The 26,404-nt window shown below is 39.1% G+C and overlaps 1 protein-coding gene across 1 annotated transcript; it reads right to left on the bottom strand.

Moving 5' to 3' along the window:
• Positions 1-10,726: 10,726 nt before the first annotated feature.
• Positions 10,727-13,730, bottom strand: LOC143584489 (nuclear pore complex protein NUP1-like). Its single transcript, XM_077066531.1, has 4 exons — positions 13,457-13,730; positions 11,796-11,842; positions 11,254-11,686; positions 10,727-11,181 (listed from the first exon to the last, which is right to left on the bottom strand). The coding sequence occupies exons 1-3, from the start codon at positions 13,728-13,730 to the stop codon at positions 11,522-11,524; spliced, it is 486 nt and encodes a 161-aa protein (XP_076922646.1). The 3' UTR covers positions 10,727-11,181; positions 11,254-11,521.
• Positions 13,731-26,404: the final 12,674 nt, after the last annotated feature.

Raw genomic sequence — 26,404 nt, 5'->3', positions numbered from 1 at the left:
GACCGTTGCGCCCTCAACATAGTTTGCTCCACTATATCGACCAAGTTCGCTACTTGGTGTGTATCCTCTTTGCCTCTTAGATGCCGATTCACGAATCCCATTCATCAAGTTTATAAGTGGGTCATTGCACGGCCTACTAGTTGTTGTTTTTTTCACAAAAGACGATCTCGTGCTTGGACCATACATTTGAAAATAATGGTCATAAAGGTCTTGAAGGTTTTTGTTGAACTTGTCCTTCGCTTCCGTCGACAACTTCGGGTCAATCTCGTGCATACCTAAGTTGTCGAATATTTCCTCAATCGTTGTTTCAACCCCATTAACATTCCAATAGGGGTTTAATGCGGCGGCACAAGTAAAGACCGGCGGTATGTTATCAAAATATTTTATGAACTTTTCTTTCATCACCGCAACAAATATTTTCGAATAGCTTGTTCTTCTCCGCAAAGCTTTTAAAAACACAAGACATATAGTACAATTCTTGCAAAACCCAACAACTAGTAGGGTAATAGACTCCCGATAATTTTGTTGTTGACTTTTTGAACACGTCAAGATACTCCAACAAATAACCGACTTGGACCCAAACACTTTCCGGAAACATATCGGCCTCGCGTTCTTCAACAAGATTGTTATGAAAAGCTTGTAAAGTTTGGCGTTGGGCAAAAGCACACTTTAACATATGACAAGTTGAGTTCCAACGGGTTGGAACGTCCCAATTCGGCCCAAATACTTTCTTTCAACCGACTTGCAATAGTTCTTATATTCAAGATGTCTTCTTTTACCACTTTTGAAGACATCTTGTAACATAAGTCTAAAGTATTTTAAATCATCACAAATGTTTTCATTGTCAAGACCTATTTAAACAACCAAGTTGATGATATGTGCAACACATCAGACATGAAAAAAATCTCAGAAACAAGGTGGTGAATATTTAATGATAAATTTTTCAGCCGCTTTAGTATTGTTTGAAGCGTTGTCAAACGAAATCGAAAATATTTTATTTCTCAAGTTGTAAGTCGTTATAACTTCATCAAGTAATTCAAACAATTTTTCGGCGGTATGTGGGAACGGGAAGTTTTCAAAAGCGATGGTGCGTTTCATCAATTGCCATGTCACCGGATCAACCCAATGAGCGGTGACACATATGTATGATTCGGGCAACCCGTGTGGTGCCGACCAAAACATCGGTAGTTAAACTAACCATGGCTTCTAAAGAATGAAAAGACTCGATTAACTCTTTTTTAGCACACTCCCACAACCTGATACAATGACGTCTTAAGGTAGTACGACTTACATGTGTGTATCTCGGTTGTAGAGTTTCGCGAATCAACGACGTCAACTCCGGGTCATCAAATTAGTTAAACGGCAAACCTCGTTGAATAACGAACTTTGCCATTCTATCTTGAACTTGAGTCGTGTTGTAACGAAATAGTGTACCATCTTTACCCAAGTCAATTTGATCGGTCGTGCCAATCCCTTTCAACGCCTTGCAATATGGCTTCTCGATGTGCTTTCTCAAAGTAGAGTTGGAATCGTGCTTTAATATTGAACCACATAGTTTGCAACGAGCCTTTTGATAACCTTCGTCATCCACAATCATATCCCAATTCTTCCATATGTCTTGGTTGCGGTTATGGTTGACTACCGTAACAACCCTTGGGTCCTCCGTAACAGGAACGGGGGCAACAAAAGCACTCTTCTTAGCCTTCTTATTAGTTTTTTTAATGGGTGCCATAATAATATTTAGTTGGATGGTCGGGTAAAGGAACGGGTTTGCTAAAGGAGTAGTATTTTAGTTTGTTTTTGAGTTTGGTGGTAAAACAAGTGGCTGAAACAAGTTATATATAGGTTTGGGCATCAAAAACCGGTTCCAACGGCTATATTACCGTTGGAACCGGTTCCAACGGATCTATTGTCTCAAAAACCGGTTCCAACGGCTATATTACCGTTGGAACCGGTTCCAACGGCTAATTGGTGTCTAAAAAACCGGTTCCAACGGCTATATTACCGTTGGAACCGGTTCCAACGGCTTGTTTGACTTTTGTTTGACCTTTCAAAAAAAACCCGTCGGAACCGGTTTTTCCAGGTACGAACCGAACCGGTTCCAATTAAGAACCGGGTAGGAACCGGGTTCGAACTGATACTGACATACAAATAGAAGAACCGGGTACGATTTTCGGGTACAAAAATACCCAAACCGGGTATTGTACCAACCGGGTTGGAACTGGAACCGGTTCCGGTTCGGTTCCACCAGTTAGGTTCCGGAACCGGTTTTTTTGTGCACGTCTATACTAGGCTAGTCAGTCTAGTATCCCGACATTAAAAAAGTAAAATAGTTTGGTGGGCCTGGTGAAAGTGAAAATAACGAGATGGGCCCAGAGAATAAAACATAAAAAAATATAAGGGGGTACGAGGTTCTTATGGTCTGTATTTGGGCGACGTGGACTCTCCTACACCTTTTATATCTTCATTAAACTAATCAAAAATCTTTGTGCGTCTGTTTCTGTCACCATTAATTACTAAACTAACTTCCAAAAAGTCATTATCTATTCAGCCCATTTGAATAGAGGCCCAACTAGAAGAGATCTGGCCCATTTCAACTAAACTTCAAAATAACATAAAATCATAAATTACTCTTGCCAGTTTATGTAAGAACTAAGAAGTGAAGCCATAGGAAAATGAGGACTATGCAATTACATGTATATAGATAGATAGAAAGTAAATTATGTGGTTACATAACCGTTTTATATGTTACGATTAAAATGATAGATACAAGTGTTTGTGAACTTCTGAAATTTCTTTAACTTAAAATTGAGTATGTATTGAACAACTTGATAAATATTTTGTATGGATGCTAATCGTCTTCAACCGGTGTTTTTTTTTCTTTTAGAACGGCCAACAAACATATTTAATATGTAGTATATAACTAAAATATGCTATAATAATAGGTCTTATTCTTTACTTACAGACGTTGTGTGGCTTTTAATTTTTGGTCCTGTGTTAAATTTTTCATGTCCACTGCCTTTAATATCATAATTGATCCGTTTATCCACAAATCCATACAAATCACCAAGCCAATGCAGCGGGCTTAGCTCAAGTGAAATACATATATATTAGTATGTTCTACAACCGGCTCAGAGTTGACTTTCAGTACCGAATCATCAAAGACTTCTACAAAACTTTTTATCCGCCTTTATTGTCGAAGCGTTAATTTATATATACAAAGATTTTGTATAAAAGTCGAGCAAAGACATAAACGTGGTTGACCATTAGCTAATTTAGACGGTCTTGCTAGTTGCAACATGCAATTTAAAAATATCGTTATGTAATTCATTAAAGTTATATTATTTATAATTGTTTTATTTTTAAAGCATATATACATTTTTTGTTTTTAGGTAACTACTTTTATTTAATGATATACACGTTTGCTTGCTATTTTTTTGTGTGCATATTTTACAATTTTTTTTTACCGAATTTATACAAGAAATCCTATTTTCGGCTACAATTTTTGCTTGAAAATTAAAAAAAAAAGCCCACTATGATTAGTTGATTACTCATAATTGAACCCACGCCGAAGACCAGATTATCTTCAAAGTTTTTGTTTCTTTACTCGATTAGAGGTGAAAAAAAAACCCGAACCCGGAACCGGACCCGAAAAAATACCGGAACCGGTTTTTTTATACCCGGGTTTTTAATACCCAGCCCGTACCCGACCCGACCCTACCCGTAGGCGTAGGGTACGGATAGGGTATGCATTTCAGTACCAAAACCCGTACCCGGAACCGGACCCGATTTATACTCGGTAATACCCGAAAACCGGAGCCGGTTCCATACCCGGAACCGGGTTTTTCCAATACCCGAAACAGGGTTTATCAAATACCCGATCTATACCAGAAGTTACCCGAAAAATACCTGAAAAATACCCGAATATACCCCTAAAAATTGTAACACCTTAAAAAATCCAATCTATACCCTAGAAAAACCTCGAAAAAAACCCAAAAAAGCCCAAAAAAGCGTTTTTTCAATACCCGAAAATAGGGTATTCAAATACCCAGCTTTAGAATACCCGGTTCCATACCCGACCTAAACCCGATGCATAGGGTACGGTTTTTAGAGGCAATTCCCGGACCTGAACCCGACCCTGGTATTACCAATACCCGATTTTTCAATACCCGGTCATACCTGAACCCGATTTCATACCCGAACCCGGGTATTTGAAAAACCCGATTTGTGCACCTCTACTGAAGATCAGCATTGTAACTTGTAAGCCCACGGATCAACTTTTCAAACTTTGTGCCATTGTGGGCTTGTGGCTCGTTTCTACCAGCCCAAATACCTCTCAAACTAGAGCCTAGAGGTGCACCAAATCAGTTTCTAGGCCCAAATCGGTTTGAAAATCGGTTTATAAGAGAAAAAGGATCGGTTCGGTTTGAAACCGGTTTAGGTTTTTAAACCAAGTTACATATGGTTCGGTTTAGGTTTAAAAGGTTTCAACGTAGGATTCTTAAATCGACTTCATCCCTTTCAGTTCGGTCCAAACCGGTTTCAATCAACCTGGTTTACAGAGCGGCTTTCTTGCAGCTTACAACCCGAACTCAGTTCCCAAACCGGTTTTCTTCACTCCTAACTCAAATCTATCGTGGCCAAAGTATTTATTCAACAAACAAATGAATAAATAGTTATGGTGGAAATTTGGCTCGTTTTAAAACCTATATATATGATTGATTATTTGGATGTTACTGTATATAATTTGATTCTTTGCTACTTTATTTTTAAGTGATTAGTTTATCAGCATCATTACTTTAGCTTGAAACATGTTTGTTAATTTAGGTATAAATTTCCGCATTAGGGAATATGGATAAAAAACTGAAAAATGAAACAAGGATCTTCATCTTCTAAAACTCCTGAACAAATTATTTTGATAATCTCCTATCAAAACACGTCGATCAAAAACCAACTACCTTTTACCACCTTAATCAACGAGATGAATTAGAAAGGCATACGTGATTGAGCATGTCAACCAAGAAGTCATTCAAAAAATTGATGGTGGTGTGACAAGACGTTTCTGTCATACTTGGTTTGATAACTATGAAAATTGGTTAATGTATAGTAGTATACTATAAAAACCGACAGTGCATATTACTTGATTAAGGATCAATTTGGAAATCACAAATTTATGTTGTCACTGATTGTTTTATTAGTTTGAAAAATTTACTAATTTACTTGTCATGTGGGCAACATTAATAGTATGCACAACAATCCATTTAAAAAAAAAACGTGTTGCTTAGACATGATCAATCGATACAAATGTTGCCTTTGAAAAACAAAGGGATAAGTTAAACATGTCATATATGTAATAAACACGCTAAGCGGGATAGGGCATGTTTATACATATTTTCATATCATCGATGCGTTGACCAATTTATGACTCAAGCCTATTTAGACGAAACTCCAGCTTGTTTAACGTTGTGTTAGGTCATATCATGAATAATCAGCTCTAATTTCTAGTATGGCTATAGGTGTGACATCTAATTTCTAGATCATAATGTCATGTCTCAAATATCACCAATGCGTTTTGATCGCAATGGATGTGGAACAAGAACTCCATGGTGATCATATGGGGAGTTTCCACCTTAAAGCAAATATATGAACTCTTTGTAAGCAGCAAATAAAACAATATTGATTAATATGAGGGCTAGATGTTACAGCATGATATAATTGGCCTTATAGGTGATCAAATCGGGTTGGTCAAAGGAACCGGAACCGGTTCCATTAGTCAACATCACTGTTTAAACCGGTTCCATGGTCGAACCGGTTAGGGAACCGAACCGGTTCCCCAACCCTCGGACCCGGAACCGGTGGAACCGGTTCTGACCGGTTCCTAAACCGGTTCTTACACTGTAACCGGTTCCAACCGGTTACAGTGTAAAATATTATTTTTTTTTTCGTTTTTCGTTTCCGCTGCTTGTGTAGGTGATGATTTGTGTTCTTCTGATTTCTGAAGAGGCTCATGCTACTTTTGTTGTTCACCCACAGAGCAATGGTAAACAACATATTGAACTTAATGCTATGAGTGTCAGCGTGTTTGAATTGATTAGTCTGTATCGTGTATCGTGTAATGGTGAACTTAAATCTGTATCGTGTTACATTTGTTGAGTTTGCTATGTATTATAGTCTTTTGGCTTACGCAAGTCAAATGCTGAATTATAATCAAGAGCGGTGTTATACGATTCGTATTTGTATAACATGTTAAATAAAAAAAACAATTAACATAAAATTCATTTTATTTACTTTAAGAAGTTCAAAAAAAAAGGTTACATGTTTTAAAATATTCAAAAACAAACTAACAAAACATTAAACTTATAAATATAAAGTTGTGACATATTATTTCTAGAAAAGCCTTCTTGTTCGTCGTAATTATTGAGTGGCGACTTATTCATCAGAATTACTTGTAGAAACGCCTTCTTGTTCGTCGTGCACTCGAACATCAAGTGGTGTTTCGTCTTCCAGAGTGGTTACGTGTTGAACACGATCGATTGAGTCCAAGTGATCCTTCAAGCAAATGCACATCTCCACCGACTCCGAATTCAGTCTTGTTCTTCTCACTGATATTACCCTACCACTAAGAGAAAAAGCAGATTCCGAAGCTACCGTAGAAGCTTGGGCGGTTAGTAAATCACGGGCCATGATGGCAAGAATCGGAAACTCGGTTTCCTTTACCTTCCACCAAGCCAAAACATCAAAAGTGCCATATTCCTCTTCGGATAAACCGGTAGAGAAATCATATGCACTATACCTTCCTAGTTCGCTTGAAGGGGTGTTACCCCTTTGTTTTTTAGCCGTTACGTTGCGAACGGTGTTCATAAGGCTAATCATGGGGTCTCGTACTCTAGTAGCACTTGAACTTGATGAAGACCCCCCTGGCGTAGGCATGTGTATGTTTGACCCATATTTATTTATATAAAAGTCATACATAAATTTAAAATTCAAGTTAAAATCATTTTGTGCCTCTGTTGAAAAGTTTGGGTCAACTTCATGCATATCTAAGACTGAAAAAATTTCGTCTATCACACATTCAACCCCCGTAACATTTAACATTGGGTTTAAAGCGGCGGCGCAAGTAAAAATCGGTGGCAATTCAAGAAAGTATTTTTTTAATTTAAACTTCATTGGTAATATGATGTTTGAAAACATTGGACTTTTGTTTTCAAATTCTTTAAGATTGTTAACGATTAAAAATAACTCCGAAAGAACCAAGGGACTTGTCGGATAATACGTTCCCGATAGTTTCGTAGTTGATGTTTTAAAAACTTCAAGAAAAGTCGATAAGTCATTGATAATTTCCCATTTCTCATTTGAAAAGGGGATTGCCAAATCATTCTCGGCAAGACTAGAATGAAACATTTGTAAAGTTTCTCTTTGTTTCAAAGCACTTTGAAACATTATGCAAGTGGAATTCCATCGATGAGGTACATCCCAATTAGCTCCCAAAGCTTTTCTTCCCGTATCTTTACAAAATTTTCTATAATCCATTTGTCTTTTTTTACTTTTCTTAAAAACTTCATATAGCATTACTCTAAAATCGTTTATAACCGATGTAACCTCATCCGAAGCAAGTCCGTCTTGCACGATTAAATTAATGATATGTGCAACACACCTTGAGTGAAAAAATATTCCATTGCAAATCGGCGTATATTTTAATTTTAATTTATCAACCGCCGATGTATTATTCGACGCGTTATCAAATGCAATTGAAAATATTTTATTTTCTAGTTTATAAGTTTTTATAACATAATCTAAAATTTCAAACAAATTATCTCCCGTATGTGGATACTCAAAGAGTTCTAAAGCAATGGTGCGTTTCATCATTTCCCACGATGACGGGTCTACCCAATGAGCGGTGACACAAAGATAAGATTCGGGTAGACCATGTGGAGCCGACCAAACATCACTAGTTAAGTTTATTCCCGTATTTATATTTTCAAAATATGCAATTAGTACCTCTTTGGCCTTCTTCCACAATTTTAAACAATAACGTTTAAGAGTATGACGACTTACGTGAGTGTATTGTGGTTGAAGCGTATCTCGAATCATGGCGGTTAAGCGAGGGTTGTCGAAGTGGCTAAACGGCAAAGCTTCTTGAATCACAAACTTCGCCATACGATCTTGAACTCGATCATTTTGGTATGTAAATATTCCGCCTTCACTATCCATTTGCGTTTGTTGCGACTCGACGTTCTGTTTCAACGCCCTGCAATACGGTCTTTCGATGTGTTTCTTCAAATTTGAATTCGAAAGTGGGCTTAAATATATCCCACAAAACTTGCACCGAGCCTTCAATGAATGGTCACTCAATTCAACCAAATCCCAATTGCACCAAATCTCTTGATTACGATTATGAGGTACAATACGAACGAAACTTGGTCCGGCGGTGGAACCTTGACCAACCGATGATTGTGAGGCAGCCATAACAACAAATATGAATATAGAAGAAGAGAAAACAAGAGATTAGAGAACTCAGAACGTTGTAATAGCGTTTTTTTGTATTTTTTTGCGTTCGGGTTTGCGTTTTGAGTGTTGTGATGAACCCATTACACCAAATACCTATTTATACTAGTAGTGGGGTGTTTGGGGAGCCAAAAAACGGCCATTTTTGACCCCAACGGTCAAAAAACGGCCATAAAACCGTTTCCCAACGGCTAGAACTACTCCAACGGCTAGAACCGGTTCCGAACCGGTTCTAGAACCGGTTCCGGTTCCTACCCGGTCCACCTCCAAAAATGTCAAACCGGTCCCGGATCGTCGGGTTGAAACGGAACCGAACCGGTTCCTACGAAAAACGGGTAGGAACCGGTTCGGTTCCGGTTCGGTTCCACCGAACCGGTTCCACCGAACCGGTTCCAGGAACCGGTTTTGTTGTCCACCTCTAATTGGCCTTAAAGAAAAAAGATGTTACAGTATGGTTAGATCACATTTCAAAAATTCATATTTTTAATCGTAGTTTAATTAATGTTTTAAACATATCAATGATTTTAAACAATTTATTATACCGTATCTACATGTGATTCAGTGGAGACCAGAAAACACTGACTCCACAATTTACGGGCACTTGTCTGCCACATCACCTGGAATAGTTTTAACATCCAAAGCTTAAATATATTCAACATCTACGATAATTCATCTCAATTAACTATAAATTAAAATAAATAAATAAATCTAAAACTATACCTTTACATTAATTCTAAAATAATATAAAAATTATCTGCTCTTGTACTGTTACTACTGTACATATGTATGTGGACCTTAAGAAAAATAAAAAATAATAAAAAATAAAAAAAAAACTTCTAATAATAGAATGGCAAAGAAAAAACTTCGTTCAAATAAACTTCAAATTCTAACAAGCAACTAATCAACACTTGCATAAATTATTGTTTATTTAGATATAAATTCTAATATTTATTAGAATTAATCAAATAACTATTTCAAACATATATTAAGCAGAGTGTAAGGCCGCGTGTTAAACTTTCCACAATTGCTATCACGGGATGTCACGTGGACGTTGTTAAGTGTGAATGGCACCACACCCCTCTTTACTCACAACGCATAGCCTAAGATAACAATTGAGGTAATAAGATAATGCATAATTTTAATATTTTGACATAATTAATAATTAAATAACCAATAAATTATAAGTTAGCGAACGAAGGCAAAATAAACACATAAATAAATGCTTTTCAGAGAGCAATTTAAGATGTTTAAACTTTAAAGCCGTTGACTCTTTTAGAAGTGGTCATACTTCAGTTTAACAACGGTACAAACGCTCGTGTCTTCACATAATCGGTCAAGGATTTAAGTGATCTCTAAACATGTTTAGCTAGAGAAAATTCTCTTTTCCTTTTAGGGGGTGTTTGGTACAGAGAATGGAATTGTAGAGAAATGGAATAGAGAAATGGAATTGCAGAGAAAGAGAATTGGTCTGGAGAATGAGAATTGACTGTTCTGTTTGGTAGTACAGAGATTTCAGTAGAGAAATATAGCTGATAATCATTTCTCTTGTTTTGTACATAGAAAATAAACAGAGAATTATATCAACTTTATCATTAGCACAAGTATTTTTTTCATAACAAATATTTATTAAAAAATAAAAAACATATAAAAAGATGCATAAATTCCAACCAAAATATGCATTGATCAAACCAATTCACATACAAAACATAGTTTTTAAGCAAAAAACATCAACCATAGTTAAAACCAATTCACATACAAAACATACTTCAACCATACACAACTATCCCATTGAACCATCGGTATACAACTCGACCATCTCAATTTTCTCTTCTATTGTCAACGCAAGAAAAGAACGTCCTAGATCCACATCTTTACCAATCAAATGAGCTGCTTTGAACCGTTTTTATCATAACTCACAATATCAGTTGTTACACAATGAATTTCAAGTAAACACTAGAAGAGTTTATAACCCATGCTAATGCTTTTTTTGCATGCTAAAAGAGTCCCTATCGACCAAAGGATTTCCTCTCCTGTACTACTTGGATGTCATTGGCTATCTCATTATTTTTTCACTTTCATGCCAACCTGTGCAAAAAAGTCTTTTGTGAGATAGGTTTCATTTGAATCAAAGCTAACTCAAAGTCTCAAACCCATTTAGATCCCTATATTTGGTGTAACGTTTAAGTTTTAACTTTTAAAACAATAGTACATCAAGTAAACAGATACCATTCTGCTTGATCCAATTGACCCTTCATGTTCCCAAGCAGATGGTGAAGCCACACCCTAAAATCAAGCGAAATAATAAAAGGTCAAAAGGATATCATAACACAACTACACAAGGTCAAAGAAGATTAGGCTTTAGGTTCATCTAATCTTTTGACTTAAAGTTGAAGGACCTCTATAATACGGTGTGCGTGGCATATTGTATAAAGCAGATCTGCCTCGAGATCTAAAGGTTGTTGAACCATTTTCATAAGCCTTGGTAGCAACTGCAGTCTTTGGTGTATGTGATGTGGTAGGTGTTTTGAGAAAAGTGTTTGTGTTATTAAGCAACACTAAATCTTGTCTTGGTACATGGCTGTTTGACCTTGGGGTTATTGGCGATAGTTTTGTAGGCCTAGTCCCCATATAGGCCTTTGCCAGCTCAGCAGGTGAAGCCACATCATCTTCAAAGGCCTATGATGATCCAATTACAGATGAAGTTTCAAAACTAAAACAAATAACCACAAGCAAAATAATACAACTTACTCTTGAATTGACAACAGGTGTAGAAATTGCAGCATCAAAGTTCACAATCTCCCTCTCTTCTACATGTTTGATCAATGTGCCACTTGTGAATGCATCAGGTTTTGAAACATAATATGATGTGCTGGGAAACTTCGCTTTATCCGCTTCAACAACATTCGACTCTGTTGTTTTTTAATGCCGCAATGCGGTCAAACGCTCAATTTCAGATCTGCACAAGTATGCAATTCTCGTAAGCTTACTTCAGTTTATTTCCTACTGTTGTTGTATGTTAGACCCTAGAACAGATCATAGCAATGTTTTGTAACTGGCCCAAAAACAACAAAACTAACCTGGTAAAAGTCTTCTGTCTAAGCATATTCTCAAGATCTAATATCTCAGGTGCACCTTCATTGGTGCTAGGTTCAACTACTACAGCAGAATTCTTTAATGCAGACTGCCAAAAACACATATAAAGATTATGATGATGAAAAGAGTATCTATTAACAACAAAGCAAAAGTAACTTTTGGGAAGAAAAAATGTATTAGAAAAATAATAAACTTACATTTAGAACTGCATCCTGAGATCCATTCCTTGGTTCTTCATTAGTCCCTGATCACAATAAAGTCATAGTGAGGAACGTAAAAAGAATTAAAAAATATATATATGTATTTAAAAAAACAGGTAGCGGGAAAGTATCAAACCACTTATCAAATATCATAATGATAAAAACTTGATTGGTTGCCCACAGTAAATATTCTAACACTATAATTAAAATTTGTCTAATCTTAGTGACTGATGCATACTTTATGACCCATAGTAATACATATTTTAAAAACTTCTGCAACGTGAATAGAAATAATGTCAGCTTTTTGATTAATGACCCTGCTCTATTTCAGTTAAAATTTCAAACAACAATGAAGTCCATATAACTTAGATGTTATATCCCCCAACGATGTGACCTCTACTATGGGTTATGAATTTATTGGCTTAGCAATTACCAAATCAATAATGATATCAACATTTTTAATCATTCTCCTTTATTATCATTTCAAGTCAACACAAAACAGTCACACTCATAAATAGTCCTGTAAGCTAGATACTTAATTAGCTGCTCTAACAAAAGTGAAATAAAAAAATAAAAGGTCTTTCGTTATGATAGTCAAGCATGATTTGGTTAGAATATATATACATACATATGCCTTTTCTTAAAACCAAATTTATTGAAAACCTATGTTTCTATATCAACTTAATTTACACGTCTGTCGCTTTTGACTCAATGACAAGCTTACAAAGATGAACATAATGAGCACAAAATAAAACCAGACAACCATCATTTATGCTGTGAGGTATAAACATAAGTGAAACAAAAACTGAGCAACAAGATATAAGATGTATGATTGTATGTAGCACATTCCATTATCGCATCTACAGAGGCCTACATAGTACATACCCCTGGTGATTTCAAAGAACATTCACAAACATAACAACAAACTTAGTATTAACAGAAAAACTATTCCCAATTCTCATCCATGAAACAAATCCCCACTAAAGCTTTAATCAAATAGCAGCTCAACTAAGCCCCACTCAAATCTAAATGCACACCCCTACAATTAATACAGGCCTTTCTGAAACCAAAACAAACATAAGCCAATGTAAACATGCAATCCACCATGATGATAGAATTACTATAAAGTGGCACCAAAAATATGCTCTTTTACAAGGTAGCAGATACAGTCAGACAAACCCTAAGCATATCAACATAAACAACCAATAAACCATACAAAACCACATCTAATTCCAACAACAGTCGTACACAAAAATCAATTAACCTAATTCCTCCACATAATATAAATACCCTATTAATCAAGAAAAGCTTTTAACCTGGCAAACACTATGAAAATTTCATCAATTCAATAGCAAAACTAGGCCCACTCAAATGTAAATGTATACCCTATATAATTAAAAACACACCTTTTCTTAAAACCTAACCAAATATAAGCCATTGTAACAAACAATAGCAAAACAATCCACCATAATAATATAACTATTATCAACTGGCACTAAAAATAAGCACTTTTACAAGGTATTAACAAATACAGTCAAACAAACCCTAGCTTCTTAAGCAAATAGACACAATCAACATAAACAATACACGAAATCAATTAACCTAATTCCACATCCAAATTCAATTAACCCCTAACCTAACAAAAAAAAGCTTTTAACCTGTCAGACGCTGTACAGGTTGAGAATTAAGCCGCTTACGAAACACGCCAAATAACCTATCAGCACCGGCGTATAACAGCCGAGACGCAGGGTCCACAAGCTTTGCTAACAAGCTAGGGTTATTATTATTATTGTTATTATTATTATTATTGTTTCTGATTGCGGTTGAAGGTCGATCGTACGGCGTGGCGTGAGAACTACGGCGGCTAGGTTTCTTCCGGAGCTTTCCGCCGGCTCCGCCGCCGCTCTGGTAGGTGCTTACGCCGTCGGCCATTGGTGCTTACGCCAAATAACCTAACTGCTTACCTGAGACCACCACCGCCGTTGATTAGAGCTCCAAAATGAAACCCGGCAACGGCCATCATCGATGGAGAAAGCAGATTTAGAAGTCCAATGAAACATCACCATCTTACCTCCGTCATCTCTGTTGCCTAGGATTCAAAAATGGAAGCCGGCAACGACCGTCATCGGAAGAGATGAACGTCGAGAGAGCCTTTCATTTGCAGAAGAAGGAGTTTGAAAGGAAAAGGAGGAAAATGGGAGAAATGAACGTAGAGAAATCCAATTCTCCGCTTTTGTTAGAGAAACAAAATCAGAGAAATGGAAATGGTTTATTTCCATTTCTCACCTCTTTCTTTCATAAACAAACAAGAGAATTCTTTCCAATTCCATTTCTCACCCCTCAATTCCCTCTACCAAACACCCCCTAAGTTCTAATATTTAAAAAGCTGAGAGAATAAAATAGACAACAAATTAATGCATGAACTAATAGCATTTACAATTATATCATTATTAATTTGAAAGTAGCAGGTAGACACATAATGGTACTGTTCTAAATATTTCAAGAGTGAGTTACAAGAGTTTGAAGTGCTCCGTGACAGTATGTCATCTGCCTTCATTATCAATTGTAATTGCATGTGGGTATTTTTTGGTGCTTGGTTTCTGGTTTCGTTGTGCTTTTGCATAATAAAATAACATCTTCCTCAATTGTTGCTCCATTTTCTTCACACCGCTAACATTTGTTTGGTTTTTTCAGGTTCAATTGCATTTGGTTTGGGGTTTTGTGTCTGCTCCGGTGAGTACTTTCTGGTTATCTGTTCTCTTTCTTACTTAATTGAGTAAAGTAGGCTATCATTTGTTGTACTCTTGCTGCGTTTCGTACAGTATGTGGTCGATTAGGTTACAGTTTCTTATTATTTTCAAACGTTGGTGCTGGAAGTTTTGTGTTTTGGGTTAATTGGCCAAATTAGGTTAAAAGCTTTAGGTAGATCAGTAACCTACATAATTGTATTTGCCATATATATTCTTTGAGAATAAAAGAGTTGAAGACATTTGTCGTTTATTTAAAATTATGGCTATGTTAGACAATACATTTACTTTGGTGCTTAAGGGAGTTAAATACTCACAGTTTCTTGCTGTGTTGCTGCATTTCTTACATTAAGCGGTCACCTATGCTTTGGCTTCTACATTAGGTGGTCTGTTTATGTTCGTTTCTTTTATTTTACCTATGCTTTAGCTTCTTTTGTCAAATAACGATTATTACTTTATAATAGTTCAATACAAGTTTCTTATTTCTGTTAGCTTATGAGTCAAAATAGTTGTATTGCTAATGAGCCATGTTTACCAGTAGCATTATTACAGATTAGTTAGTTGTAAGCTTTCTACTATATGCATTTCTTCATCTATAGAACAACAATAACGAAAGGAAAAATATAGGTTTAAGCCCAAGCTTTGGACATTAATGTAGACCTCATTTGCAAGGTTCAAATTCATTATTTGATTAATTAACCGTTTAAAGGTTTTGCCATTTTCCCTGCAATATGTACAGTAGATTGTTATGTAAGTGGGTCTGATACTAATTTTTATTTTGAAAAATGTATAATATAAAGACAATTTTGTTGTTTATTTTCATTGCATCTTTAAATTAAATTGTTGTTACTGCAGTTGGTTCGTGTGTTGGAAAGCTGCTTGCATTATGAGTTCGTCGTCGTCGAGGTAATTGTTACTTACAGTTTCTTTCGTTAATGGTTTGGTCTTTATTGGCGTGTTATGTGTGTTTACATACTCTTTAACATTCGCATGTGTTTTTTTCTATTTACTAGATGTTTAGCTTTTAGGTTACTTTGCACATTTGTCTGCCCTTTTTTATTACTTTTTGTAGCGCGCTAGCTTAGCTTTTATACTGTTTTGGACCCACACTTATCAATTTCTTTGGCTTTAACATCTCATACCTTTTAAGAAAATGTCTATCCTAGATATACACAGTGTTGCAAGGGTGGTGAAACCTATAGCAGTAGAATAATAGCTAATTGTGAGAGAAGAGTAAATTCACTGGTTGTTAAGAAAATATTAGTTGTCATTAACAACTATATGGTGATAATAATGAAAATTGTCATCAACATCTAAGGACATCCATAATTGTAAATAAAAAAAAGCCAAGTGCGTAATGATTTTCTTTAACCACATTAATCAAAATAATGTTTAATTATTTAAACAAATAAAGTTAGAAAGAACAAGGTAACATTTGATTACTCATTTCAATTAGCATGTATTTATTAGGTAATAAGCATAAAATGTTAAATATAAAAAAATGCCAAATTTAATAAAGACCAAAGCCAAAGTAAAAAACAAGTGTCAGATCGTCATATTCACATAACAAAATCATATATACATAAAAAAACAGAAAAACAAACAAGTATAGAAAGAAAAATGGGCTTTTGATTGATTATATATGTATGCCTATAAATGACAATCTTTTTAACATAAATTCGGGTTAACCCGATTAAACTTAGGTAAAGTCCGGGTTGTTCAGGTTCAATCTTAAACGGGTTCGTGTTGAATCATGTTGAGTTTGCTATTCAAGTTTCAGTTAAAAGCGACACCCCTGCCCTAATTTGCTTCTATTTTCCCACTATCTTTTTCAAGAAGATCAAGTCATAATATACCAACCATCACACTCTTATTTCAAGATCTTTTAACTCATTTTGTACTTTATACTATTAGGTTGTTTGTTATATATAACATGTATAAAATCCTTTCTTTTAGAAACAATTTTAAAATGCAATGATTAACTAACATTCATATGCAAGTCATCATCAGTAGGCCAAATCAGTGAAATTGCAGCCAACTCACCATCTAAGGAAATACACATCCGAGTTTTGAAAAAGTGGATTTGGCACAACAAGAAAGAAGAACTTAGCTACATCTTTGTAGATGCCCATGTACAGTAATGAATCACCGCATCCTTAATTAATAAAACATTATCCAACACATTAGCACATATTAACAACTTTCAGGGTGACGCCATCGAAGCCATTACAAACTCAAACCACCAGAGTCACTTCGATCAGCTCATAAAAGTTCAATGTTGCTATGTTGTGTCCAAATACATTCCAACTTAAGCAAGGAGGCAAATGAGAGTTGTCCCACATGATGCATCAATCAAATTTGGTCTCAAGGCAACCTTCACCCCAATAAATGACACTAGCATCCCAACCTTTTATTACAACTTCACACCATACGCATCATTAACTAAAAGAATCCATGATCCAAAAAACCCAGCAGCAAGCACGGAGATTAAACCATTAACAGGTATTATGAACTATCCTACTAATATGTCACCTGGCCTACACATCAGTGATGACGCTCATGAAAAATAAATGCAGATTACATCGGCCGCATCGAGCACATAGGTAACAAAATATCAAGAAAGAACAAACGTCTGCGGAAGGTGACAGTACTCGACACAAGGTCAGTTGTGCAACGTGTAACTTTTACTCAATTTTAATACTCCAGAACAGACAATATTTTTCCTACTTCATTTTGAAGTTTTTTATGATTAATTATCTCCAACTCACCTAGCCTGCTTCATGTTATGGATTTATGATTTTTTGTGCAGTTGAAAGAGAAACGTTTGATAAATTTTTTTTAAAAAAATGGTGTAATGACTCGATTTCCAGCTTTCAAAAACCGCAATCCTTTTTATCAATGATTTAAGCCGCAAAAACTCAAAACTGCCATTTTATATATCTATATATTGTATAAAGCAATTTATATGTACATTTTAAAATTAATGTTATTGCTGTGTTCAAAATGGTAATAATTGATTCCCAAGTAATGTTTTTATTTTATGTTGGAGAGCCAAGTTGGAAAGATTACCAGTATTAATCGCCTTGGTTTAGAGGAATATTGGTATCTCAAATTTGGTTTATCCCACATGTGGGGAAATGGAAGATACTGCGTTTCTTAAATAGAAACCCAATTTACTTTTCATCACTACAATTTTATAGAGTAAAAAGTTAAATTCTAGCAATCTCAAACATAGCACATAATATCCAGCAACAATTCACACCGCATTCATGTATACTAACTGAAGAAACGTGGATCGACTCGCTAGTAGACGATCAACTTTCCTCGGGTATGAGTATGCTATATCACCGATGGTTCTCCGGAGTATGAATTCTTCCACCTACAAAACGAGCAGCACCGTGAACTTACCCCTCAGAAAGGGACAGAGGGGTCCTCTTTGGGGTAACCCTCCGGTGTGAGAATAAGAGATTGTAGGAGAATAATAATAATCTGAGAGTGAGTAAGGATTTAGAGTGTATTTTCTTGCTTACCTCCCATTGTGGAGGTGGCGTGGTATTTATAGTGTTAGGGTTTCCAATGATTGGGCTCAGATCCCATTATGGCCTTTTTGGCCTCCTCCTATTGCTTCGCGCCACGTGTCCTTAGGACACCTGGTGCTCTTTCATTGATTATTCTCTGACCAAGGTATTTCACCTGACTCATGTGCAATCACGTGGTAGCACATGGGTTTTGCTGAGTTGTCCACCTTTCATTGGCAGCTGTCAACATCAGCATATTCTTTATTCCTTAAATGATACCTTCTGGAAGGTTGTCTGATGAGCACAATCAGGGTTGTCCTTATCCTGATTTGGATAAGGACGAGGTTGATTATGTGCATGTGTGATATGCGCCTATCCTGGGGATGCGCGAAGTCTTCTCTTTATTCTCACGCGCAGATGTTTCATGCGCAGATATGATATGCGCAAGCATATGTAATATGCGTGAGCATATGTGATATGCGCCACGCGCAGATGCGCCACGCGCAGATGTGATATGCGTGAGCATATATGATGCGTGAGCATGTGATATGCGCCACGCGCAGATGCGCCACGCGCAGATGTGATATGCGTGAGCATATATGGTGCGTGAGCATACGTGATACGCGTGAGCATATGTGATGCGTGAGCATATGTGATATGCGCCATGCGCATAGGTTTTGGCTTTGTGCCTTCATGACATCCTGATTTCAAGCCTCTTGTCTATTTCTTGTGGGTTGACCCGCCCCGCTCGATGTTAAGGCGGGTGCATACCTCTTCAAGCCCCCCCAGTCTAATGTGTGTCTTGTCTCGCGCGAGCGAGGTAAGATATATATTAGACTTAATAGTTTGCTCTTTTAATAGGGTTTGTCTTTTCTTTTTTGTTTCTCATATGTGCGTTGCGCGAAATTCTATCCTTTTGGTTGAAATGAATCGTCCATGCACGTGGTTGGTTGGTGCTGACATGCGTCAGAGATGGAGACATGTGTCAGACTTTTCGTGTGCTCGAGGTGCTACAGTTGCCTTTCATGTCTCCTCACACAGTGTCAGGAACACGTGTCGCGCTCGTGTTGGCCTGCACCTGCGAGTGGGGGCGCGTGAACTCTGATCGATACCTGTTTCTTTCTCTCTCCTGGGCCTATAAAAGCAAGCCTTTTGAGTTGTTATTCTTCATCTTCATTGTTATTTCAGAGCTCTTTCTTCTTCAATTTTCATTCCGATTAAGAGCCTTTGTCTTTTGCTTCCAGATTTCCGTTCTTGAAGTAACCGCTGTTTGATTCACAGTTGTATGTCTGATAACCCAGACACCACAATTTCCCCCAACAAACGCCTTGTAAAATCATTAGTTATGTCCACTTTGAAGAAGACCGACAAGGGAAAACGGGCTGCCGAGGCCTCGTCGGAGGAGGTGGGGAAGAGCAAAACAGTGAAGAGATGGGATGAGATTCCCTGCAAACTGAAACAGTCTGATTTCGACAGTCTCATCACCTCTCAGGGTTTTCTCCCTGAGTACGGCTGTCTGCTCCCGGCGGCCGGGCAAACGGCGGCAGATCCGCCCACCGGCTATATCTCCTTATACTGTCACTTTTTCACTCACTGTAACCTTCGTCTCCCGATGACAAGGTTTATGGGTGCGCTGCTTCAGTTTCATGGGATTCACATATCCCAAGTCCATCCTTGTGGACTAGTGCGCATGACTCATTTTGAGTTCATGTGCAAAGCTCAGCGCGAGGAGCCCACCCCTCGGCGCTTTCAATATTTTTACAAGCCAAAAATCCAAGATTCTTGGTTCTCATTCATACCTCGCAGTCAGAAGGTTAAGTGCTGCACTGTTTCCTTCAAAAGCCTTCATGACTGGTCTGAGAAATTTTTTTATATTAAGGCTGGTGTGATTCCCATCCGCATGACCATGCGCGCGATCACTTCTGCGCCTGCGGATGAGAATGTTCTTAAGAACCCCACGGGCACGTGGGTTAACAAGTTAATTGCTGAACCATCCCCCGCCAAGAATATTTGCGAGGAGGCGCTGGTGGGGGTTGGTATGAGCAAGAGGTGGACCGACAGCGCGACTGAGCCTGTCATTCAAGTTGATGGCTTAGGTGAGTTATTAGCTCATTGCATTATTTCTGCGCGAATATAATTCGTTTTGCTGATATCATTTGTCTTGTATTATGCAGTAAGCAAGGAATACGTCCACGCCGCCTATGATGAGCATATGGAGGGTGGCTCTGTCGCGCTGGGCGCTGGGGAAGTTGCTTTCCCCGATCGCTTCGATGATATGTTCATCCCTGTTGATTTGGGATTTTGCTTTGACAGCGATGCGCCTGGTAAGCCTTTGTACTTATGCTTATGCCTTTAGAATACCAAATTTGGTTAACATTTCTGTTGCACGTATTGTAGATGCGCTCGAGAACTATGAGCTGGAGCTCGCGGAAGAAGAGGTGGAGGAAGAAGCTGAGGCGCCACAACTCAAGCGCAAAGCTAAAGGCAAAACTGGCGCAGGGGCCAGTAAAAAACAGAAGAAAAATGATGCCCCTGTTGCTCAGGATCCTCCTACTCAAGCGAAGGGACTTGAGAAAACCAAGGGGTTTACCTCCAAGTTTTCCTCGTCTTCTTTGCCTCGAGGTGTGGGCAGTCCTCCTGTCCACACGAGGTATGGTGCCGCCACCTCATCTCTTCGCGCGGCGGACAAGGGAAGCGGCGCTGCGCCTGCTGTTTCCTCTTCTCCAACAGGTATACTTTGTTTATATTTTGTGGTTTTATGAGCGTGATTCCGATAGAGTTATTAATGAATCTTTGCTCGCTCAAATGTTTGTAGAGCCGGCGACTTTGGTGGCTCAACCTCAGGCACAGCAAGGTACCGAGGCTGCGCCGAAGGTTGCTTTGAAGTCCATTGTTCTACCCTCGAAGAGGGGGAAAATGGACTTTATGGCGATGCTCAATTCGCGGACGGCGGTGCGCTAAGGTATTCATTGCGCTTTGATTTTCTGATTTTTTCCTTTGGATCAAGTCATGAATCATTTCTCCTTATTGGTTTTTTCATAGGAATTATAGCTGGCACGCAAGCTGCTGGCGGCACTGCTGGCGCCGGCGCCGGCGCCGTTAGTTCTGCTCCTGCTCCGACAAGCACTGAATCTCCTCTCATTGGGATTACTAAGGAGCAGGAGACTATTTTACGCGCTGATCTAGCGGCGTCGAGACCTCCCTCACCTCCTCCTGCGCGCAGCCCTCCTCGCGAGACTGGTTTTGATTTTTCCAAGTCGCAGGAGAAAAGACCTGTTACAGAGGATGATGAGGAGGTCAATTTTGAAGATTCCGATGGCGGCCGCGCAAGCCCTGTAGCGCCATGAGATTTCGTGGCGCAGCCTTTTCGTGGGGCTGGCGCTGACTTTTCTGCTTGCTCTCCGCAGGTATAAGTTCGTTTTGCTCCGCTGTGCGGACTTCCATATTAGTGTTTAGATGACTAGAACGTTGCTTTGTGTTTGCAGGAAGCCGATCACATATACCGCCCGAGATGGAATATTACTAAGGATAGCTCATTTCAGTCCATGGGTGTGTGTGAAGACTTCTGGGCTCACTCTGTGCCTCCGGCTGAAAGGAGGTTTCAGGAGGACCGCGCCCGAGTGGACTTGCTCAACGACCATCTTTTTGCTGGGTCTGCGTTCTTTGCTGCCTCCCAAGAGCTTTGCAATGATTATATAAAAGTGCGTGATGCTCTTATGGAGGCCAAGCAAGAGACTAAGGTTTCTGCTTGGAATCTTTCTGACGCTCGAGAGAGAGCTGAGAAACTCCAAGCAGAACTTAGCGAGAACCGAGCAAGTGCCAACGCTGCCTTTGTGAAGCGCGGGCAGGAGCTGCAGGCTGCGCGGGAGAAGCTGCAGGCGGCAGAGGCGGATGCGGCCAGGTACGCGCGGCGAGAGCGTGATTTGGAGTTAGAGGCAGAGGCGCGTGATCAAACTCTTGTGCAGGCTATCACTGACAAATCTTTATTAGAGAGTGAGGTTGCGCGCCTGAAGAAAGAACTCGAAGCTGCGCGGGCAGAAAAGGATGAAGCCCTGGCGGCAGCAGCGTCTAACAGCGAAGAGCTCGATGCTGCGCGAGCGGAAAGGAATGAGGCCTTGGCGGCAGCAGCGTCCGACAGAGAAGAGCTAAAATAGACCAAGGAAACTGTTGAGTTGTTAAACTCTCAGATTCCTGTTCTTGAGACGTCTGTTTCTTCCCTCGCGCAGGATCGCCAATGGCTAGTTTCACAGGGTGTGACTCGTTGCGCTTACGCGATGAAATACTCAGACGAGTTTCAGACCCTTGTGATGGATTGCAACGCTGCGTCGCGCTTGGTGGGTCGAGCTGAAGGGTTTAAGGATGGCTATGAATATAGCATGCTGAAGAAGAACCCATCCGACTACCCTTATCAGCTCGACGTTGTCTGCGCTGACATGGCCGAGGTGGGGGAGAAGTATTTGAATACTCCGATTCCCATCCTTGAGCAGGTATTTTAACCTTAATGAGTTTACCTTGACTTATTTTCCTAGTCTTTTGTACTCATACTTTTCCTTGTGACTTGCAGATAGTCGCGCTTGCTGACCAGCCCGATCTCGGCGCGCTAAAGAAATTACTTGACGAGTGTGAAGGGGCTGGTGGTAGCGATGATGGCGCGGGCAATGCTGCCTCTGATAGCGGCTCTGGCGTGGCCAAAGGACCTACTCCTGACACTATCGTGATAGAAGACGACTCCATTCAAGACGAACAGCTTGATTATGGTAAGTTTGGAGATGACGAGGAGCGGGCTGCGCCAGATGCTGAGGGAGGGGGTAATGATGAGGACGGTGAAGAGGCTGATGTTGATATAGAGACCTGAGAAGCCCTTCATGTTTTTTTTTTTTTCTTTTTTTTTTTTTTTGTTTGTAGTTTTTATCTCATCATTTTGTAAATTTGTAAACTTCTGTGTTTTGGAATGAAATTTTGTTTTCCCCTTATTCGCATCTTGCGCATTCCCAATTCATCTCTTTATATTGCGTGTGTTTGCTTGTTGAATATAAGATATGCTTGCACATTGAAACTTGAACAAGGTTGTAAGGGAATTATTTTACTCAGTCCTTGTCATATTTCAAGTTATTTTGCAATATTCCGAATATGTTGACACGTGCTTTGGCATTTTATTATTCCTCTTTTGCGCGACGTTATCGCGCATTTATTATAGGGAATTATGAGTTTTTTAGCCTTTACGTGTCAGTATGTGTTACTCTGATATCCATTACAATCTCATGCGCGACCTCGACCTGAGATCTTAACAACTATGTTTTGGCATGCTCTTTGCCTTAGCTGTGCTTAGGTATTTTTATGGTCTAGCTGTGCAGCATGTAGGATGAATGTTGTGAGTAATTTGAGCTAAGGCTCATATTATTGGGCTAAGGCCCTGAGCTAAGGCTCATATTATTGGGCTAAGGCCTGACGTTTTAGAGTTAAAACTCGTTAACGTGTTTGAGCTTGGAGCTCGCGCATGTATGTTTTACTTCGTTTTATTTTTAGTTTTGATGTCAATACAATGTTGTCATATTGCTCAAAATTAATAAAGGGAAGTGTGAAACATGTATGCAAAAGGTAATAGAACACACATTAAGAGAAAATAGCGCGTATCATTATTCATAATGGCTTAAAAAGCCTTGATTACAAACTTGACAATTTTTACATGAAACATTTTCTAAGCTGTGCTGCGTTCCATGAATGGGATTCTCCCTCCAACCTTTTCTTCAGCCCATTCAGCAAGCTTTGGTTCGCGCGCTCCACTTGGCCATTCCCTTGAGGGTGGTATACTGAAGTGAAGACTTGGTTGATGCGCAATTCCTTGAGCCAACTGGATATCTTCCTGTCAGTGAATTGTTTGCCATTGTCGCTCACAATTTCCATTGGCAGGCCAAAACGGCATATGATGTGGCTCCAAATGAACTGCTTCATTGCCTCGGCTGTGATTTTTGCTAGTGGCTTGGCTTCAACCCATTTTGTGAAATAGTCTACTGCCACTACCAAAAACTTTACTCACCCTTGCGCTTGTGGTAAGGGACCCACAATATCGATTGCCCATTTGTGGAAAGGCCATGCGGAGGTCACCGGAATCAAGTTGTTCTTTGGCCGCATGGTGTTTGGCGCATAGCTCTGACACGCTTTGCATTTTTGGATCTCTTTTAACGCGTCCAAGTACATGCCTAGCCAATAGTAACCTACGTTCATTGCCTTGGCAACCACCATGCGCGGGCCAGCATGTATTCCACAGATTCCTTCGTGTATCTCTCTGATCACATAGCTTGCTTCCTCGGCATCCAGGCATTTCATGAGCGGTCCAAGATAAGAGCGTCGATATAACGTACCATCAAGCAGTTCGTAGTTCTGCGACTTGTGTCTTATCTTCCTCGCCTGTGCGCGATCGTCCGGTACCTTTCCCTCCTTCAAGAATTCCATTAATGGAGTTATCCATGATGAAGGTGTCGTATGAATTACAAGGACAGACTTCGCTCCCACCGACGGGTTGCTCATTACTTCCACCCTGACATCTTTGCCAAAGTGATCGAAGCTGGTTGATGCCATCTTGCTCAGCGCGTCGGCGGACTTGTTTTCACTGCGCGGAATATGTATGATTCTGAAGAAGTCAAATTGCTCGGCGAGCTTCTTTGCCTGCTCTAAATACAGAGGCATAGTGTAACACCCCGACCAAAGGCGGATTATACATCGGGGCGCCACATATTGCTTCATTACTCGCGACACTATTGGTGTCAATATTTATTAATACACATTTTATCGCGCACAGCGCAGCGGGGAAAATAAAGAACATAAATCAAACATAAATCAATATATTATAAATTATAACATTCAAACAACATTAACTTGTCTTGATACATTTTAATTCTAGGTCCAAAAGTGAAAACGTCCTACGTGTCCACAAGCTCCAAAACAGCTACTGCAAACCTGAACATGTGTTAAAATAAACGTCAAACACTTGCGTGTTGGTGAGAAATCAAGTTTGATACAATACATAGATAATCATAAATCTGCGCGCAACATGTGTATGTCTGGTTTTCAACAAGGGTGTAATCTGATTGGGACCAACTCTAAGATTCATAAGACTGCCAGTGCTCACAATTGAGCTCACAAACAAGACAAACTGTGCATGTGTATACAAAAGAGAAAATCATAAACGAATGTTCTCCCGTGTTCATCTAATGGTACCATGAAAACTGCGGAATAGACCGACAAGACGGTTAATGATCCACACATACAAATAACAGCCAAGTCTACGTCCTCAACACATGGGATACTGCGCGACTAAAGTTCATAAACAAGTTTAAGACTCTAAGTTTGTATGAACACATGAACATCCCAAAACATTAAAAGCAAAAAGGGATTAGGTACGAGATTACTCACTTGATAAACGATGCGGTGTAAGATAAAGCAAGAACCAACTTTAAACAAGCACAAGTTAACCTATAAATAAGATTGTTGTTTTAATGATTTGTTTTAAGTCTTGATTATAAGTTAGCATAATTAATAAGTAAACTATTATATATAATATATATTACCGGAAAAGCAGGAAGAACAAGGAGGAAGACGGAGGCAGAGAGGGGGGCGGCAGGAGGACAACGGCAGAGAGCAAAAAGGGAGGAAGAGATAATAAGTGTAGTGTGTGAAGTGTTAAGAAAATACTACTATTATTTATAGGCAAACCCTAGGGAACACAATCCCTAGAAAAGGGGAAAAGATCTCAAAAAGCAAAAGATTTCAAAAGCAAAAGATATCAAAAGATATGGCAGCAAGGAAAAAGAGAAAAAGGCTGACAGGATTCAGAAAAAGGCATGGGAGAGGACAGATAAAGGTACTGGTCAAGCATGGCAAAAGCAGATCTCAAAAGATAATGTCAGTCACTTTTTCTACCAACCAATGGGGTTGGTACGCATGCTGCGCCGAAAGTAACTATTCAGACATAAGATAGGTTAGGTCAACAGCACAGAAGATAAGACATCACAAAAGCAAACGGCTAGATTAAACAGAAGATACAAGGGTTAAGCGCGGGAAGGCTGAGTGCGCGAGCGCGAAGGCTGGCACAACAATCCTTAGCGCACTGCGGGAAGAATCACAAATCCTTAGCGTGCTGCGTGAAGAACTAGAATTCTAAGCGCATCGCGGGAAGAACATACATTCTTAGCGCATTGCGGGAAGAACATGCATTCTTAGCGCGCTGCGAGAAGAGTTCTCTTCACGCATCGCAGGAACAAGATGTCTTCACGCAGGCTTCCATGTAAGGAGTCTGGCGCGTGGAGCTGCAGACATCCTTAGGCGGGAAGAACCAAAGGAC

Source organism: Bidens hawaiensis, unplaced genomic scaffold, assembly GCF_021521415.1.
Source record: "Bidens hawaiensis isolate Kalapana, Puna unplaced genomic scaffold, B.hawaiensis_p1.1 tig00033138_1, whole genome shotgun sequence".
NCBI lineage: Eukaryota > Viridiplantae > Streptophyta > Magnoliopsida > Asterales > Asteraceae > Bidens > Bidens hawaiensis.
The sequence above is the reverse complement of the archived record's forward strand: the minus strand, read 5'-3'. Positions and strand labels throughout refer to the sequence as shown.